The 19,912-nt window shown below is 41.6% G+C and overlaps 1 protein-coding gene across 1 annotated transcript in view; it reads left to right on the plus strand.

The window, feature by feature from the left end:
- The window catches only part of fras1 (Fraser extracellular matrix complex subunit 1), a 411,473-nt gene that overhangs the window by 231,750 nt on the left and 159,811 nt on the right, over positions 1–19,912 (plus strand). Inside the window, exon 19 of the mRNA XM_078170455.1 lies at positions 7,474–7,620. Within this exon, the coding sequence (XP_078026581.1) occupies positions 7,474–7,620 (147 nt within the window). The remainder of the gene's footprint in view (positions 1–7,473; positions 7,621–19,912) is intronic.

The raw sequence follows: 19,912 nt of genomic DNA on the forward strand, positions 1-19,912 counted from the left end.
TAAGACTTAAATTAATTTCACACAAACAGACACAAATTACTGCTTTCCCCCCTTCCCTCCCTCACGATTTGCAAGTATGGCACCCTGAATCAGAGCATTTAATTTTACACGGCTTCGAAAACAAGATTTCAAAAGCCCTCTGGTAGTTGAATGCCTCTGGGACAGGCAACCCACTGGATCCGTGGCGTGTGCGGTCCGGCCGAGGCACAGGTGCCGTAGCTAATAGCGGCCATTCAAGTCAATGTAAGCTGCTCCACCAGCCACGACCTAGAAGCAGTTTGGCACTCCGCTCCGCCAAAAACATGCGCCGGGTCTATTTCTGATGGACGCCACGCGATGGCACGTCAATTTGCACAAACCAGATGAGTCAAACAGGAAGTCAGCTGCAGAAAAGACGAGAGTATCCGGTCAATTTTCACAATAAAACACCCATGAAAACTCCGGATCGTATTTCACATGGCTACATCAACATGGTGTGACATGTAACTACCATGAGCCAAATGAGAACGAGAACGTTTTCAGAGCTTACTTCAATGGTGCTGTGTGTTGCCATGCAGGCTCAGAGTTGTCTTAAATACAGCCACACAATTCTCTACTGATGTTTTCGACCGGCAACTGGTTGAGACGATTTAGTTCCGCGTTCCATATTGCCCCTCCGACTCTTTGGCAGGGGGGCCACAGGGAGGGCCGGACTCCGAGTTACGGGGGCGCTGGCCCCTGCTGGCCCTCCCCTAAAACCGCCATTGTACTACATGTGTTTTAAATCAAAGAAGTGGAATAAAAAGTACCATATTTACATCTGAAATGCAGTAATAAGTGACATTAAATGGAATTACAAAAGTAAAATGCAAGTACCTCAAAATTTTCCTTAAGCACAGTACTTCAGTAAATGTGTTAAATAACTTCACACACGGCAGTGTTCATAATTTAGTTATTTAACTGGTGCTTTTAACTGTGGAACATTATACTTTGTAAATTCCTAAAATACAGTTAAACAATCATTGTTGTCATTATCATTAACGGTGCCTCTAAACCAAAAAGACAATGATCAGGATAATTGTTGGTCCAAATTAAGGCGCCCTTTATGTGGACTTGCAGTGCCTGTAGCTGTTGCTGCCTCTAATCAGGAATAAACCACAGAGGCTGTAAAACTTTGCAATTATTGGCTCACCTTCTTTGACCCATGTAAACTTGTTTCCACTGTGTAAGCAAGAAAACACGTCCGAAATGTTCTCTCCTCTCTGACAGGTGCACAACACCACTGAGACACTTTTGCTGGAAGGAACACAAGGAAAGAAATAGCTTCTAATTATAGCTAGAAAGTAATGCAACCAAAAAAATAATGGGGAAAAGGTGTGATTAATGATGAGCAGTTTTCATGAAGGTGTGATTCATAGGACAACAGTGTCATCACCTATAAAGCTCTTTCTGTGTATGCTCAGGGAAATTAAATTGAAATCAACCGTGGTGAAATCCAGAATAAGAGAGTCTGTAAATAAGCCAAATTGTGGGAGAAATTTTATTTCAAAGATTATTTTTTTCTCCAGAAGCAGTTTGAAGGGACTCTGGAGAGTGATGATCTGTTTGGACGCTGCTGGAGTCTGCCTCCTGGTGTTCTTGGGTCCAGACTGTAGCTCTTGGTTCAGTCAGTGTAATGAAAAGCATTGATATTACACAGAATTAATGTGACCCAGAGCCCCAGAGATAGGTATTATAATTCAGTTTGTGTTCACCACAGGTGCACTTTCAGGTTAGGTCTGCTGTGAAAGCTTTTCACAGCTTTGTGCTAAAGTGGGATTAGTGAAGGTGTAGCTCATTAAACACAATTATACCAATTTCTCAAAATTACTGCAGAGAATAGTTTAGTTGTGTTTGAATGGTTTATGTAGCACATTTTAACCACATTAAAGGCACTGCTTCCTCACATCAAAAGCTATAAAAAGCACCAAGATAAATACAGTAGATGGTAAATGGGCTGCATCTTTTAGCACCCTCCTTCCTTACTGGACAAAGCACTTTGCAATCAGCCTCTCATTCACCAATTCGCACATACATTCATACATCGATGGTAGCGGAGCTGCAGTGCAAGGCGCTGGCCTGCCCATTGGGAGCAACTTGGAGTTCAGTGTCTCACTCAAGGACATGTCGAACTGTTTGGGGTTGTCTTGTGATTAAAGGACAAACTGCTCTACCTCCTGAGCCACAGTTGTCCGTAGCAGTGAGACATAGTCAGATCCTTTATTTAAATAAAAGTGGAAATACTAGAGTCTGTAAATACTCCATTACTATTAAAAGTCCCAAATTCAAAATGTTACGAGTTATAATGTGTATTACTACGAAATTGTGATTTATATGATTTACTAAAATAAAAGCACTTGCACCAGGGAGATAAACACAACTCAAAGATACAACTAGGGATGTCAGTGGTCAACCATTAATCAGTTAACTGCCGAGAACATTTTTGACCAGTTACACAGGTTGTTTTATAAGTTAATTTTGCTGCTCTTCATTTTACTGATCTGCGCACAGCCCACTTCTGTTAGGAGCTAGGCAGCTAGCGATGTTGCTAAATCAGCCATTACCACTAATAATGCCGTACCTTAATACACCATGTCGTTGTTGTGGAGACTTTATGCCCACCCTCCAGTCTTTCCCTAGCTTTCCCACTGAGTAAGCGGCTCAGGTTTGAGCCTGAAACCCCCTTTAGCACTGTCAACAGTGTTACCACCATTAACAGTATCAGCACAGTCAATGGTGCTAATGTTGTTAATTATGCTGAAGGGGTTTTGTGTTTCAAAATAAAGCTGCTCACTCACAGAGGCAACCTGTGGGGAGACTGGAGGATGGGCATGTTTCTGCAGCAACGTGTTACACTGTGACAGCATTACCAGCTAGCTAGTTAGTGCTAAACCCCACTGAGTCAAGGGAGTGGTGGAAAAGGAAAGGCCTCTTGTATTTCAAGTCTTTTTTTTTTTTTTCTTCTTAAAATTAACCTGTCAGTTGTTGGTTAATGGGAGTCAGCCTTTTGAGAGGAAAATAAACTTTCCTACAACCCAAATTTGTACGTATATAACTTAATTATGAGCCAGTAATTTGTGCGTAACCCACATTGGAAGGCTGCGATCATGTGACCGATGAGCTGATGGGTATAAACATGAGGTGGTCTCGAGCAGTCCAATAAAGAGGCAGGTTGGGGTGGTGGATGGGTCTTAAAACTTAAGACCTTCCCACAGGACTCTCCCTAAGAGACAGGTGTTCGGAACTTTGAGTGAACTTTGAGTCATTATAAGGTACACCCTCACCATGTTTCTTTTCCCAAAACCGAACCACAGTAACTTTAATCGCCTAAACCTGACTTTACGTGAAGGCTGTAACGTCATTCATGGGGCGCTAATTTGTGGGATATCACAGGAACTGTTGTATGTGGATAAGCTGAAATGGTGCAACCTAGTGCAGAAGCATTATCAGCAAAGTGCACTTGAAGTATCAAAAGTAAAATTACTCACTATGCAAAATGGCTGCTCTCACAATATTATATTATTACAGAATATTATAGTGTATAGTATATACACAGCATAGTATATTATAGCATGTTGTAGTTCTTTGATGTGGAGACAGTTTACTAGTAGTACTAGTAGTCCTCTCTCTCCGCCCTTTATTCTTACCTGTCCTGTTCATTAAAGGCAAAATGGCCAAAAACAATATCTTAAAATAAATAAAGATTAGTAGTATACTACTGCATCATATTATATAGGCATATCAAATGTTTTTTTTAATGAAAAAATAAACTAAAAGTGCTAGATAAATAATTTTCCTCCCTCTGAGATGTAGTGGAGTAGAAGTATAAAGCATTATATCATATGTCAAAATTGTACTCAACTACAGTACCTGAGTAAAGGTACATGGTTACATTACGACACCGATGATAGCTACTACATGGTGTTAACTACTGAGAAGACCTTAGCGGAGCTCCCCAGCCTGTGTACCCCCCTCCCCCCTCTCTTTATTACCCACCTTGTTAATGAAAATCCATTTGCTAATCTCCCGTTCATTACACCAGCTCAGTTCACCGTCTCTGACCTCATTTAAAGCAAGACGACCTCCTCTATCTGCCACCTACCAGCTTTAGTCTTTTCAAAACTCACCAAATTTCATTGTTTATTGCGAGAACAACAAAAACCTTTGGTAAACATAATTAAATTTCAACATAGTTTTTGTTTTTCCTCCAAACTCTGGCCGAGTAATTGAAAGAGCAGATGGATACCTAGACTGTAACGAAGAACAATGATCTCAGATTACATTTCCCCCTGGGATATCAAAATAAATAGGGTCTGTTTGCTTAGTTGGCCTCGTCTCATTCACTGTTGATTGGCTCATTAGGAGCTACCCAGATACCCTGGAGAAGTATTGTATTTCTGTCTCAAAGAGAGTAAACTTCCACCACAAAGTTTTGGTGCTGGTGACTTTTTATGCTCGGCAATAAGACACAGCGCTCCTTTAATCGATTTTTTTTTTCTTTATAACGGCTATGAATCAAATGACTATGAGTAATGTGAGAGGGGTGGCACGTAATGACAAAGCCACAAAGAATTATCATCAACTCTGCAGCTCTTTGGAGCTTTTTAAACTCTTTTATTTAATAGTTTTTTGTTTTATGGCACATTTATGTGTCTGTATGGTTCAGTCTCAGCGTTTTTTCTCAGCCCTGTTTCCAGCAGCAGCAGGAAGCTGTTTCCAACCAGCTGACAAGCAAACAAGCTCTGATAAACCCACTGTACAGTACACTACCGCTCCAGCGCTGAAGAGCAGACACAGGTAGAGACTAGCTGGTGAAAAGAAGGACATCTAGGAGTGAAGGAGCCGGACATTTTTCTCAGTAGCTGCAGACCAAACCAGAGCTAAATCAGAGGGTTTCCATGGTCATGAAATTCCTCTAAAAGTTATGAAATTAGAAAAACTGTTTTTCAGGCTTCAAAATGGTTTGAAAATAACAAACATTCATAAAAAAAAATTGAATATAAAATGTTTTGGCTACTGTGAAAAATAAAAACAACAAAAGCTATAGTTAAAAACATATTTAGAGTTACGCAAAATATGTTCCTTGAATCACTTATTTAAAATCTAGCTCAGTGCTCCTTGACCGAATATTAATTAGACATGTAAATAAAACAATGATTTGTTTGAAAAGAAATAAATGCATACAAACTTGTCAAAATTATAATCCAAAGACATGTCCTGACATCTCAGGATCTTGGTTTACGATCCCCCCAAAGGGGCGTGGCCTCTATGTCTTGCAAAGTTCCAGTATGTGCTGGTCTGGTCGATATACATTTGCAGCTAGTTGGCAGAGGAAATGTCTAACGAGCAAGTAGCATTAGCAAGAGCAAGCATTTGTTTATTGGCAATTGCCAAAGAGGTGCTTAATTAGAAACTACTTAAATTAAGTCATGAAAATAAAGTGAAATATCTTGGAAAAGTTATGGAAAAGTTTTGAAATTTTATTGGTAAAAATGTGTGGGAACCTTGCAATGGAAAGAGAATATCCGACTTACATTCATCAGGTAAACACAAACACAGCACAGGGATGGTGATGAGGATTAATGTGCAGGTGTAGCATCTTCAAACTTCACTTAATTTTGCGCGCTTTATTGCCTTTATAGAGCAAGACAGAATACATGTGTATAAATGAGAAGGACCCAAGTGTTATGGGGAGTAGAAATAAAGAAGATGGAGGATTTTAAGTACTTAGGGTCAACAGTCCAGAGCAACGGAGAGAAACGTGTGCAAGCAGGTTGGAACAGGTGGAGAAATGTGTCAGGTGTGATGCGTGATAGAAGAGTAGCAGCAAGATTAAAAGGAAAGGTGAACAACACAGTGAGAGCAGTGATGTTGTTTGGTTTAGAGACAGTGGCACTGAGGAAGAGACAGGAGGCAGAGGTGCAGGTAGCAGAGATGAAGATGTTGAGGTTCTCTTTGGGAGTGATGAAGGATGGATAGGATCAGGAATGAGGACATCAGAGGGACAGCTCATGTTAGATGTTTTGGAGACTGAGATGGTTTGGACATGTTCAGAGGAGGGATAGGAGTGAATATATCGGTAGAAGGATGCTGAGGTTGGAACTGCCAGGCAAGAGGCCTAGAGGAAGACCAAGGAGGAGATTTATGGATGTAGTGAACTAGGACATGAAGTCAGTTGGTGTGAGAGAAGAGGATGCAGAGGGTAGGGTTAGATGGAGGCAGATGATTAGCTGTGGTGACCCCTAAAGGGAACAGCCGAAAGAAGAAGAGACGAAGTCCATTCCTTTCTGGTGTCCTCCATGGAACCTCACTGCAGAAAAAAATGTGTACATTACTCAACGACAAGAGACAAATTATGTTTTGATACTGTTTGAATTGTGCCATGAATTACACATAAGATGACTGTCAATTTAAAAGATAATTTTACAGTCAATAAAGTTGCCGTTTTTTTTGTAGGCTTGTCATTGTACCATTTAGTACTCACTGCTCAGTGAGCTACATTTCTCATCTAGCTCCTTTACCTGATGTCTTTTATCCAGCGACTCCTGATCTTTCAACCAGCCGGGGAGCAAAACAATGAGCAAGATCAGTTGCTCCTTTGAGTACAAACACACAGAAAGAGAGAAACTTATGATGTCACTGAATGAAACTTAACGTATTTTTAGTGTAACACAACAAACTGTGATAACCTGTGATGGGACCGCAAAAAAATACTGTTTTAAGTGACAGCTGGGACCCTTACAAATATATAGAACGTCATCATCTGTATAACAAGAAAGTCAGGATTTGGTTAAATGGGTTTGATAGTTAGACTTTTACTCTTCCTACAGGAGAGTTTTTCTCGGTAAAGAACATGGTGGTAAATAGTGACAGGAACTGACTGAATAACAACCCTGACCAAACGGTTGTGTAACAGTTTCCTCTCAGTCTGCTGTAAATATTGTTCCTGCTTTCTAACTTTAATCATTTACGGTCATACGGCCATTAGTTAATGCATTAGAGTATTGCCATGTACTTTTTTTAGATGTTAATATCAAATATGGCTGTCACTGTACCTAATGGCCATGTGTTTTTTGCAACAGCTCCACAGCTTAAAATGTGCTTGACGCAGTTGATAACACTTGAGCAGTACTTAATGAAAACCTCCATTATGAATCATGTGTTTATATCCTGTTTTTTCCCCCTCTCTCTCTCTGTCCTCATATTGTCACCTTTGCTTAACTTCTCTCCTCTAATCTGTTTGTCATTTTACTGCTTCTTCTCTTTGTCCTCTTTTTCGTTCTCCAACTTCCTCTTCCCTGCATCTTCCTCTCCTCTCTTTACGTATTTTCCCCCACTCTACTCCTACATCTTTTATTCCCTCCCCATCACACTTTTGTCACCACTTTAACTTAATTTATGTCTGATTTTGGCTCTTCTCTCTTCCCTCCACTCCCTCTGTCCTTCACCTCCCAGCATGCCACCCGTCCTGCCAGACCTGCTCCGGTCCCTCCCAGGCCGACTGCACCTCCTGCCCCCTGCTGGCCTCCCTACAGAACGGCTACTGCAGGACGAGCTGCCAAGAGGGGCTTTTCCTCAACGCTGCCACTGGAGAGTGCCTCAGTAAGTCAGCCAGTGTGTGTATGTAAATGTGTGTTTCTGTGTTTGGGTGTGTGGACGGAGGCATGCATATTTCTTTGCCATTTGTGGGGAGCTTTCATCAAATACGCTGCCATGAGTGCTTGTATTTTTAGCCTGAGTGGCCCCGGTGGGAATAGAACCACCAACTCTGGCAGAGTTAGTACCTTGCTCTGCCCTGCTGAGCTTTGCATGATCACGCACAGAGAGACATAACCAGTCTGTAGCTCCAATAACCTGCATTATTCATGAGAAATGCCAACCATCTTTGTAAAATAGATGTTCTCAGATTGATATCTTTTACTTAAAAGCCCTGCAGTCTGTTTCTTTTGAACTGTCGGGTCTGAAATGATCTGCAGGGCTGCATGCTGGGGTAAAAGTCACCGTTTTGACTGTGTGTTAAATGAAATAATTCAGCATTTTGTCCCACTGTTCTCTGCAGAAACATATGGACACAAAGCAGGTTCTCTTTGTAGCATGGAACAAAGATAGGTTCGGTCATTACAGGAGTGATTGACTGGCCTAGATTTGTTCACATGTAAATGGTCCCAAAAAAAAAAAAAAATCATCTTTCCATATTTCTGGTGGAGACGCCTTTGATTCTAAGTATTTGAATGAATGTTGTTGGAATTCACTCCTAAAAAACTAAAAAAAAGTCACTAAAATCGGTCCCATCAGACCAGATGGCAGGATTTAAACTTAAACGCTTTTATCACCTACTATAATTGAAATTATAGCAGCTGCTGCAGTTGGCCAATCAGCTGCCAGCAAATAAATCACAATAGAGTATGTTTATTTTCTAGTGCACATACTGAGGTTACTGACAGGTGGAGCACTTAAAGTCTAAGATGGATGTAAACCCAGTTGGATCAAAAGTACAAAGTGTGCACATGTTTTAGGAAATATCTGGTTCTTGACTGAAAAAATTTCTAATATAAGAGGAGAATATTATCCATCAATCCATCCATCCATTTTCATCCGCTTATCCGGGGCCGGGTTGCGGGGGCAGCAGGCCAAGCAAAGCACCCCAGACGTCCCTCTCCCCAGCAACTCTTTCCAGCTCCTCCTGGGGGACCCCAAGGCGTTCCCAGGCCAGACGAGATATGTAATCCCTCCAGTGTGTTCTGGGCCTGCCTCCTACCAGTTGGATGTGCCCGGGACACCTCCAGCGGGACGCACCCAGGAGGCATCCTGAACAGATGCCCAGGCCACCTCATCTGACCCCTTTCGACGCGAAGGAGCAGCAGCTCTACTCCGAGCTCTCTCCGGATGTCCAAGCTCCTCACCCTATCTCTAAGGCTGAGCCCAGACACCCCACAGAGGAAACTATTTTCCACCGCTTGTATCCGCGATCTCATTCTTTCAGTCACTACTCAGAGCTCATGACCATAGGTGAGGGTTGGGACGTAGATGGACCAGTAAATTGAAAGCTTTGCAAGGGAGTTAAAGTACCTTGGGGAGAATATTATATTATGAGATATTACACTATGTTCATACTTATAGATAAACATAAAAATAGGGGTGCGTTCTGAAACACATACTTTTCCTTTTTACTTTTAGCAGGAGCTGCAGCTGCCCTAAAAAAGTGCACACTGTTGCACACAGTATGCACACGATTGGGACACGCTACTGTCTCATAACATTACGCCCTGAACTTGTTCATATGTCTGTTACCTTGGAGATAAAACAAAACACCGTTCACCAAGCTCGCCAAAGACAGAGGTTAACCCAGAGAGCTCTGCTGTTGTTACTTTGCGATGCATGTTCATTTAAACAATTAATATTGTTATTATTACTATTCCACTGATCATCAGCAACTTGAATGCACTGTCGTCTGTCACTGCCACTTCTGACAGCTGTCAATCAGCTGTCAACGAGCTGACAAGCTGTTGTCTGTCTGCGGCTCAGACGATGTGACGAATCGACCGCTGCGCAGAGGATTGTGGGTCAGAGCAGCCAGAAAAGCATGCTGGCTTGCTTACTGCAGAATATAACCAGATTTCGTCGATATGTGACGGTTGGAGTTGGAATGTGTATTTATAACCGTATTACAGGGCAAAAAGAAGCGTGCATCTACTGCCAGCTCACCTAGCACCTGTGAGCTAGGTAACGTGACGTAGGAGGATGCCATTAATGTTTACATCTCACACTGTCACAATCATGAGCCTCTCGTCCATGGATAGATGCATTCTGCATGCTGATATTTTAAGTAGGTGTAGTTCGGTAGAAAGAAAGTAGTTCCTACATGAAACTGTTCACAACAAGGTCTGTGGATTATCTTGAGTAACCAGGTCATGATTTCTGGAAAGAGACATTGCTGTTGAGTTTTTCAAATGTATTTTTTTGAGCACCACAAGCTGAGTGCCATTTAGTTCAATTATATTGGAGAGAAGGCAGACATCTCTATGGCTGATATCTTGGGAAGGCCCACCAAAACAATCTAGACCAATAAACAGCACTACAGGTAGAAGGAAAAACACATTTTTGATTTTTTGCGCTTTGGAAAGCAGAGCAGAGCTAAACGGTAAACAAACATGGCAGCACACCGGTAAGGTAAGACAACACGTTTACATGTCGTTTTCTATATGTTCTCTGACATTTATCCTAACGATATGAGGTGGTCTTTGTGGGAAAAAAGCTTGTTTAGTGGACTAACTTTGCACTTGAAGGTTGCCCGTTCACTTACGTTTTAACAGGTCTGACGGTGCTATGCGCCCCGGCTGTATCTAGGCTAACAGCTAACATGCTAACTATTATTTTTATGTCACAAGTCACTTGAAACAAATTTAGGACGATAGGAGACAGGTTGAAATAAACCGAAATTTCCCTTTAACTGTGTTTAACTGTCCACAACAAACTGAAGAAACATTTATTTCCATAAACGTATTTTCACCTTTCAGTGTAATTTAAGAAAATAAAACTTTTAATGAGTTTCTTGCTCGCACTTACACCTTTCAGAAAAACTCTATATGAAACATCCGCCGGGATAAAGATGAGCTTTCTTTAGATCTTGGCTAATAAACACCAGCCCAAGATCCTTCACACCTCCCCGCCCTAACTCCTCTTCCTCATCGCACACAAAAAATGCTATTTGTCTTCAGCAGGCAAAATATGATAAACAGAGGATAAACAGAAAAGGTAAGACTGGAGTGTTTGTGTGTGAAAGTAGCTCCTGCTGTCCTCCTCCCTCTCGCTGGGTAATGAAATGAGTTTTTACCTATCTGGACCGCTGGCTGTAGATTAAAAACAGGCGTGTTTACACGATGGGAAGCCAGCATGGAAGAGATAGCAGGGGGGTAAACAGAATCTGGGGGGGAAAAAATAGACGCATTGACTTTTAATTACAGTTTTTGATGACAGGCACAGTTTGGAGATGTGAAACTGCTCCTAGATTTTAGCTCACAGACACACGTACATGCACATGTGGACAGACACACACTGCTGGCTCGCGCACACACAAGCAGATAAGTGTGGTTAAACACACATATTTGTTTGCAAACACACACTCACATGCAACCTAATCTCAAATGGGTCAAGCTCAGCCGGACCCGGTTAATAAAAGATACCTTGAGGCACCTCTGGGCCACAGAAATACTGGGGTCATCATTTCTGCATGGCCAGGACACACACACACACACACACACACCAGCACATATACACACACACAAAGCTCCCTCTAATTCTCTTACTCGCAGATTTACTCATACACACATATTTTATCCCTCCTTTATTTTTTTTATTCTCGCTTTATCCTTCTCTTCTTTCTGTCCCACTCTCTCTCTCTCTCTCTCTCTCTCTCTCTCTCTCACACATCCACACACCCACCCTTGGATTAGCTCTGTCCACCCAGCAGTACCTTTTGCTGTTATATAACCTCTTAAGGCGATGAGGCTTTAGCTCTCAATCACGGGTTCATATGACGGCAGCCATCAGCGGCAGATGTCTCACTATTGGCTGTCTCCTCTTATTCTCCAAGTCAAATTTCTCTAAGGAAACCAATAAATGAACTGAACTGAATTTCCCGGCTGTCTGTCTTCCTCTCACTTCCTCTCTCTGTCTCTGCTCCTCATTTGACTCCTATTTGACAGCTGCTGCGTTCTTGTCGCTCCTATTTATTACCACTAGCCACTCCAGTGAAGTGATTTGCCAAATTCCACAAAGGCTTGTCCTTAAAAATGCTCTTATCTTAAACTCTGTTCAGGGCCATCACACTCTGTCTTGAACTGCTGCTCGTTTGTGATTTATGCCTTTGCAGAAATGCCCACATCTATCAGAGACTGAAATATTCTATACCCGTAAAAAGAGACGGCAGTGATGAAAATACATGTGTGTTGGACATGTGTCTCCACCAGTATGGAAACATTTTTTATTTTGGCTGAATTGCCTCTTTTCCATAAATACCAGTGAGTTGGCTTTCTTTCTGTTTTCATGTGTCATTATCCCAAATGTTGACTGAGCCAACACTGACTCCTCCAAGCTGCTAAATTTATGACAGAAGTACCAGGTGAATGATGTGATATATATTGACATAGCACAGAGTATTTAGTTTGGATTGCATCTGATTTTGTAACAACCTGATAAAGGTGACCTGATTCTTAATGTAGTCCAGGCCTACAGTTGCTTCTGTGGACACGGTACCATCTTTGTGACCCTGTGCAGAGAAAGTTGTCATGGGTAACCCCATGTCTAGACCACAAGCGTATCTGACACGTTGTTTATTTGCACGTCATGCAACAGATGCACTCTCATTTTTTATCTATGGAGCTGTCTGCACCACCTCTGTGAAGGCTCAGCTGCGCCTTGTGGGCGTAACTGTCACCTGAGGTGTTTATTCACGCTTTAATTTTTTTTTTCAATAATACGTGCGTACACGCCAGGTTCATGCCCGATAAAAAGATACTGAATTGATATATCTATCTACATTTTGAAGCCTAGGCTGAGCAGAGTGTTCTGCTTCTGGACGAGGTCAGAGGGCAGCACATCCTGCTCTAGTTTGGATATTGAGGGCTGGAGTGTTTGTTCATGAGCAAACTATACATATACTGCTTCTAGAGAAGTGCTAGGCTTTCCCTTTGCTCCGATCCCGATCGCCAGCAACTGTCTGCCCAAAACGTAGCCACCGTCACTCTCTGTCATGCTAAATCACACGCTACTCACTGCCCTTCCGAGCCAAGCTACTCTTACACCACAATCATATGCAACCGTGATGATGGAAAATGGATCAGTAATACTCACACATATCAAAGGAAAACCACACACTGCAGATGGACCACTTCAGTTTTGCATCAACACTGTCCTCAAGCAAGGATGACACTAATAAGCCTCAAAGACAAGTCAACGTTCACACCTTGCAAACATTGTCAACACTTAATATGGAGCTGCGCCTCAAACAAGCTGATTGATCCATCAAACTCCTTTTTCTCAGCATATTACTGCCATAGATGATTTTCTCAAAGAGCAGAGGAGTGGAAATCAGTTTTCATGGCATGCAGTATCATTGTTCATCTTGTCTACACTGTTGAACTGTTGCAAGATTTTCTGTAGCTTGGCCATCCCATGTACGAAGGTACTGCCCATGCCGCAGTGGCTGTTTGCTCGATTCCAGCCTCCATATTGTTCCTTCCAACACGTGAGTAGTAATAGATGCTAGGGATGCACGATGGCATGTCATCGGTATTGGCCGATATTGGCTTTAAAATGAAATATTGGAATAAGCCAACATACTAACAATATTGGTACATAATAATAATAATGATAATAATCTTTATTTATAAAATGCTGTTCAAAACAGAGTGGCAAAGTGCTTTGCATGTCAGTAATTAAAACAGACAAGACATGAAAACAGCAACTTTTAAAAGAACTGATAAAAACACTTAAGTGTATAAAAACTGAGGCAATAAAAGACTGTCTAAATACACTTAAAACTCTTATTTTGCACAATGAATGAATATTACATACATTAGAAAGTATTGTATTTCATGTCTCCATCTGCTGGTGGGCCGTCACGATAAGAGAATACATGTATAATATGATGTTAATTCCACTGCAGAAGAGACCTGATGATCACTAAAACTAGGTGGGGAAAAAAGTAGACTATACATATATATATATATATATATATATATATATATATATATATATATATATATATATATATACATATACGTACATATATATTGGATATTGGCAAAAAATCCAATATTGTGCATCCCTAATAGATGCTGCAGCCACAAGATGGTCTTCAGATTTTTAATTCTACTTCACTCGCCTGCTTTGTGTTAATATATGATAAACATGTGAACATGGAATCTTGTATTTTATGATCTGTTTCTTCTAAGGGCATAGATTACAATAGGCCTGTTTCCACTGAAGAAGTTCCTGGTACTATTTGGGGGGCAGGAACTACTACAGGAACGTCCTCTCACTCGGCCCTCTCAACCGAGAGCGGAGTAGGAGGAAGGTTCCTACAAAGTTACCGGGTTCTGGATGTGCCGTAATCGTTGCGCGACCATTTTGACCGGGGCGTTGTAGTGGTGTAGGGATGCTGTTAGCTGTTAGCCGATAGCGGTGTCTGTAATAACTCACTAAACTCACAAAGTGGCCCGTGAAATTTTTTTTTTCCCACAGATGTCTTAGTTACAACATGATTGAGCTAACTGGAGTAGTTTCATGTCGTTTCCGACAACGGGAGGCTTTTAACAGATGACGTCCTGATGTTAGCTTTGCTGCTGCTGTTAGCTGTCCCTGTCACAAAAAACTGCTTTGCTAGCTCAATCATGTTGTAAGTAAGATATCCGCTGGAAAAAATATGTTTTTCACGGGCCATTTAGTGAGTTTTTTTTACATGGCGGAGGAAGCTATATGAACGAGCTAACCCTCGTCTGCTGAGTTTTGAAAATGCTGGCTATTTTGTTGCTTTCTGTTGACATCACATCCCTCCTTTAGTATATCCAATCAGCACCAAGTAAACCCCAAGCCCCAGCCAGGAGTCTTTCGGGGCCGTTCTGAGTACCTACTCCGAGGCAGGGACTTGTTTAGCCCCTGTAAATGTTCCGAATCTCTGTCCTTCTGGGGTGGTTCCTGCGGTGGAGACACGCACCAACGGCCCCGGCCCCGTAAAATTACCCCGAAGTTCCTGCGGTGGAAACGGGCCTAATTTTCCAGGCAAAGTTCCTATTGGTGCACTTTTCCTGCTCTGGTGGTTCCTAACCCAACCTAGAGATGGAAGTGCGCTTGCTGAGACTGTAATTTGTAGTTCGTATTGCTGGTGATGACCTCTGGTCTGAGATTTATTTCTACCTTTGCAGGGTTGTTTTTGAGCATCAACAGAATAATTGGATGTGGCTCACTGTAAATAAACATGAACCAAAAAAATCTGATATAAAATTGCAAATTACCTGCAAAAGTGAGTCCACACAGTTTTTGCTACTCATGCTGATCTGAGGTTCAGCTTGAGATGTGAGACACACATGAGGAGTGATATCAGCTGCAGTTAAACTTTCTTGCCAACCTGCTGCCTCTCCCTCCCTCCCTCTCTCTCTCTGTCTTCCTTCCTCTGAAATCTTTCTTGTCTGATGTAAAGAGAATCGACTTCAGAGCCGGTCACGCGGAAATGTTGAGATCTGAGCTCTGAAGGTCCAAACGAAAGAGAGTTTTCTGGAACACTTAAGCTCAGAGCTTACAGAGACTAGAATTTATTTTTGCATCATAATTGTGTTGGAGCCATTATTTAACAACATATGAAGCTTAAAATAGTCCTGCACGTTGGATAACAGGAATGCATCACCATAGAAACAAGATATTGAATATTGGAATAAAATGTTCTTTTCTTATTTCAGCCTTGTCAATAGAGAACAAAAACCCTCCATGGAAACACATTAAAGACACGTTGTTGCCTACAGCGACGGCTGCTGTCGATGTCTGTTTTCATACATTTATCATGTATTGAAGCTGAAGACCGACATGAATTAGCTCCTCTGCTACACCGCTGAACATGATAACTCCATTTTACAGATTTTAACATCATTTTAACATTTTATTTTCTAATTTATGTTCTAATTTACAAGCTCTGTATAATTTATTTTTAGTAGCACAGGCAGTAACATTTCAGTGTGACCCTGAGCCGAGACGTTTGAACTCAGGAAGGCCTTGTTTAATATTTACGGTGGTTAACGATCTAAAGATCCAAAGCATTTATCGTTCATCTAACCGAAGGAGACCGCCGACATCAAATAAATAAAATAGAAGAAAATTAAAACAAACTAACCCTTTAAACTTCTGCTGGCTGTAAAGAGAAAAAAGAAAATATCTTAATAGTTATTTAGCAGTGAAACAAAAACACTGACTTGGAGTTAATTAACTTCATGTGCTGAAGATGGGAGCATGAAATACTTCTGTATGAGAAGACATTTGTCAAATTTGCTTTAAATCTTCTGTTGCCTTTGTTTCTTTACCGAGAAATGACAGATAATTACAGCTCAATAGAATACGATGCGCTGCTCTTTGTGCCTTAACACTGTAATTATTGTTAGCTTCAGCACTAAAGCTGTGGCTTTTGATGTTCTGCACTTGATGTTGACACAATTAAACTGTTGTTGCTTAGTCATTGTGTGCTCTTGTCCCGTACTTGTAAAGTAGAATGTCTGATTAAGACCTCTCTTCACACGTATTTGTTCTGCATCTGTTTTGCACTAATGCAGGCCTTTGTTTGAGTGACAGAGTGGAGCTAAATTGGAATAATGTACAACAAGATAAAAGTGCCTCCCAGCCAGTATCCAGAACAATCTTTATCCTAATTTTGGCATCCAAAAAAACAGCTGAACTTTTTCGTTTTTGGGCTACAGAGCCAAAAGTGATTTAGAGCTTGGCGTGAAAAGTAGGACTTCTTTAATAGCTGCATCTGTAAATCCATTCTTTGTTAGGGCAACATGTCTAGACAGGGTGAAGTCAGCGTCAGAGGACCACACAGCTTTTCTGTCTGCGACGCTCCGTCTCCTCTTACGCCTGTAACTTCAAATAAAGATGATGTCCCACTTTTGTTCCTCTTGCTTTCTGAACTTTTGTTGCACTCAGACTCCTTCCTAACTCACAGAAACAAGTCTTATACTCTTATCAACTGCAACAAGTCACATGAAAGTAACTAATTAAGGAACATTAGAGTCATTATTTTTCCTGTATGACTCTCCTTTAAGAAGTTTCTGCTCTGTATATTTCAGGAGATGCAGGGAAAAAGCATGATAATGTCTGGTATAAATCCAGCCCACAGGAGAATATGATCATCCAGTCTGCGTGCCATGCATTTATAACTCAAGCATACCTTTTTATGCGCTTCAAAAATGGTAACTACGCCATAAAGAGGGACTCTGAGGACCCAAATCAATATTTTTAGTTTTATATTCAGTTTTAGTCTGCACAGTCAATAATCCCTGACGCCTGAGTTATCTTATCTCCACTGTGGAGCCATTTGTTTAGCGCCCGGAGCCGGATTGCCTGCAGAGTGTTGGCAGGAGGAATGCTGATACGTGTTTTGTTGTAAAGTGATGTGATATGAAAGGTGTGGATGGGAGATGACAGAGAGGAAGCTTTTTTTTCTTCTTCTCCTTTTACTCTGTTGATACTGGACCTGCTTCAGAAGGAGAGTGTGACTCACCTGGGCAGATGCCATGCTCAGGAGTTTGTAGCTCTGCACGCTGCTGTCAGACGAACAGTTGCTCTGAAATGATCACTGTCTGAGTTAAATGTCAGCTACTCCGAAATAAATGCAAGCAGACAAATATAGCTGTCAGAGAAATGAAGACAGATCAAAACATTTTCCAATTTAATTAAAATAGTTTACAATCTGGTGGCTACATCATTGACCCTGTTTGCACTCAATTATACTTTATGTCTTGAGGGAAGTGTCTGCTATTATCAGATGTATGAGAAACGTGGACTACATGGACTTCACCAAATTGGTTTTCTGAGTGAGAAATGCCCAATCTTAACCATAACCACTTAACGAAAAGTTTACACTTCTTCAACTCCAAACATCTAAAATGGATCTCACAGCAAGTTAAGGTGAGGTCATATTACATGACTGGCCGACCAGTCTTGAGTTGCGGAGACTATAGTAATCTTTTGAGTGTTCATACCTGGTGACGTGTGTTTCTGTCATCGGGAGGTTCGCCAACTGTGTTACGACCTGTGCGTGCACACCATAAGATTTCTCCACCGAGCCCTCACTGACAGAGCCCCAGATAACGCGCAGACGTCACCAAACTACGTTTTGTCACACGTGAACAAAACATAATATTATGAAGTTCCCCAGTGCTAAACTTTACCTGTCAACATGGTTGTCCGACAGCTCCTGATCCTGTGGATGCCACCATTGTTGTTGTTGCTTGCCGGCTTGTCCTCCTCACATTTCTTCTGTCCGTCTGCGTGCTGACGTGGGACGTATCCCACCTCTCATTGGCTGATGCACTTTGTCAGTCGTGTCAGACTATCTGCTGACTCACCTCTGACCCAAGGTGGCTCTCAAGGTGAAAATCGTGTAACGTGAACTAGGCTTTAGTGATTTGACAAATGTTACACATAAATCTACCATAAAAATTCCATGTTGTCAAACTGCAACTCAACATAGAGACAGACACTGCTGGTAAAATACCCAAGGCTAACTCTAATTAGCCGGCTAATTAGCTAGTTAGTAAGATAACTTACCGAAAAACACACTTCTTTGAAATAGTTTGTTCATACAGCCGTATAATTTCTCCAGTAATTGCATAAAAAACTCTCCAACACCAACACCACAAACACAGCCAAGAGGTCAAGTTCAGTGACTTGCTAACATGAAGCCTAGCAGACAGGTGGTAGCTCATGACAGCAACCACCTGTCACTGTGGCCACGCCCTTAATTATACATGAATTTAAATCTTACTAAAATGTAAACAGGTGAGTCACATAAAAAATCAGCCCCTATACAGTTGTCCTGAATGTTGAAATTAGCTGTAGAGACTAGGGTACCAGGCAGTAACCATGTTTATTTCTACTGTAAAGTCTATGGGGATTGACTGGCTTCTGGAGCCACCCTCAAGTGGCCATTTGAGGAACTGCAGTTTGTGGCACTGCCACATTGGCTTCATTTTTCAGCCCCAGAGGCTGGTGCTTGGTTTTAAAGTGAACTAATCAGGTGTGCCAGCAGTGTTTGGGCCTGTCCCAATACCCACACTTCCCCTGGAAATACCCACTTGCACTTGGTTGTGCGCGTTCACATTTAGGCTAGTGGTGTCTCAAACAGAACTGAGGTAGTGGAAGTGGTTTCCAACACTTAAAACCGGCTCTAGGTTCCAAGGGAGCCCCGACCCACACTTTCAACGAAGTGGAAGATGAAGTTTCCCAGAACACCTTGCGAAGTCAGCAACATCGGCAAGTTTTGGAAAACAATTTGTTACTGTACAATCAGAATGTAGGCTATACAAACAACAGAGCGTAAACTCATCAGCAACTCAGTTGGTGTCAAAATATTTAAACGAATCGACTTACCCAAACAAAATCGACCAGAAGACGTCGTAGGCGCCTCCTGTTTTCAGCATTTCTTCTCCATTGTTTCATCAGATGGAGAAAAATAAACATAGCACACGCCACAACACAAGCGCTGGAGCCGGCATTTTCAAACCTGAATGACTACTGGTAGCTTGCGTCGCTACTACGCGTGATGTATGTCTGCGCATCGGCCACGTCGATTTGCATGAAGTGGTGTCTCATCTCTTAGGGAAAGATCTCTACCATAATATTTCTCACTTCCCTCATCAAGGGTTATCTCGCAAACCAGGGCACTCAATACCAAGTGGAAGAGTTAAGGGGTAGAAATGGGACTGGGCCTTAGTTGACCACAGCTGAGATTCTCTGCACTACCACAGCTACCTTTTCCTCCTGCTGATATCCATTGTCTACTCTTTGCAGCGAGTTATTTTGCTGCAAACATTTTTAGTTTTAATTAAAGGAAGAAATGAATTGGTATTTGCAAGTCTTTCTTGATTTTGTCAAGTTAAGTCTAAATTCACCAGATTTGTGACTTGAGTTTGTCTCTACTTGAAGTCATGTGACTCGAGAGAATCGAGTCAAAGAAGGACAGCAAATGAAGCTACGTTAGTACAGGAGTGTGACTCAGAAAAGTCTAGAACCAGCAATTACATGCTTCTATGTACTATCTAGCCCTTTCTTTTAGTTTAGGAATCTGTGTTCTTTCTCCGCTTTTATTTTGTTTATACACAATGAATGTCAGAGTAATGACGCATCA

Source organism: Epinephelus lanceolatus, chromosome 9 (assembly GCF_041903045.1).
Source record: "Epinephelus lanceolatus isolate andai-2023 chromosome 9, ASM4190304v1, whole genome shotgun sequence".
Lineage (NCBI taxonomy): Eukaryota > Metazoa > Chordata > Actinopteri > Perciformes > Serranidae > Epinephelus > Epinephelus lanceolatus.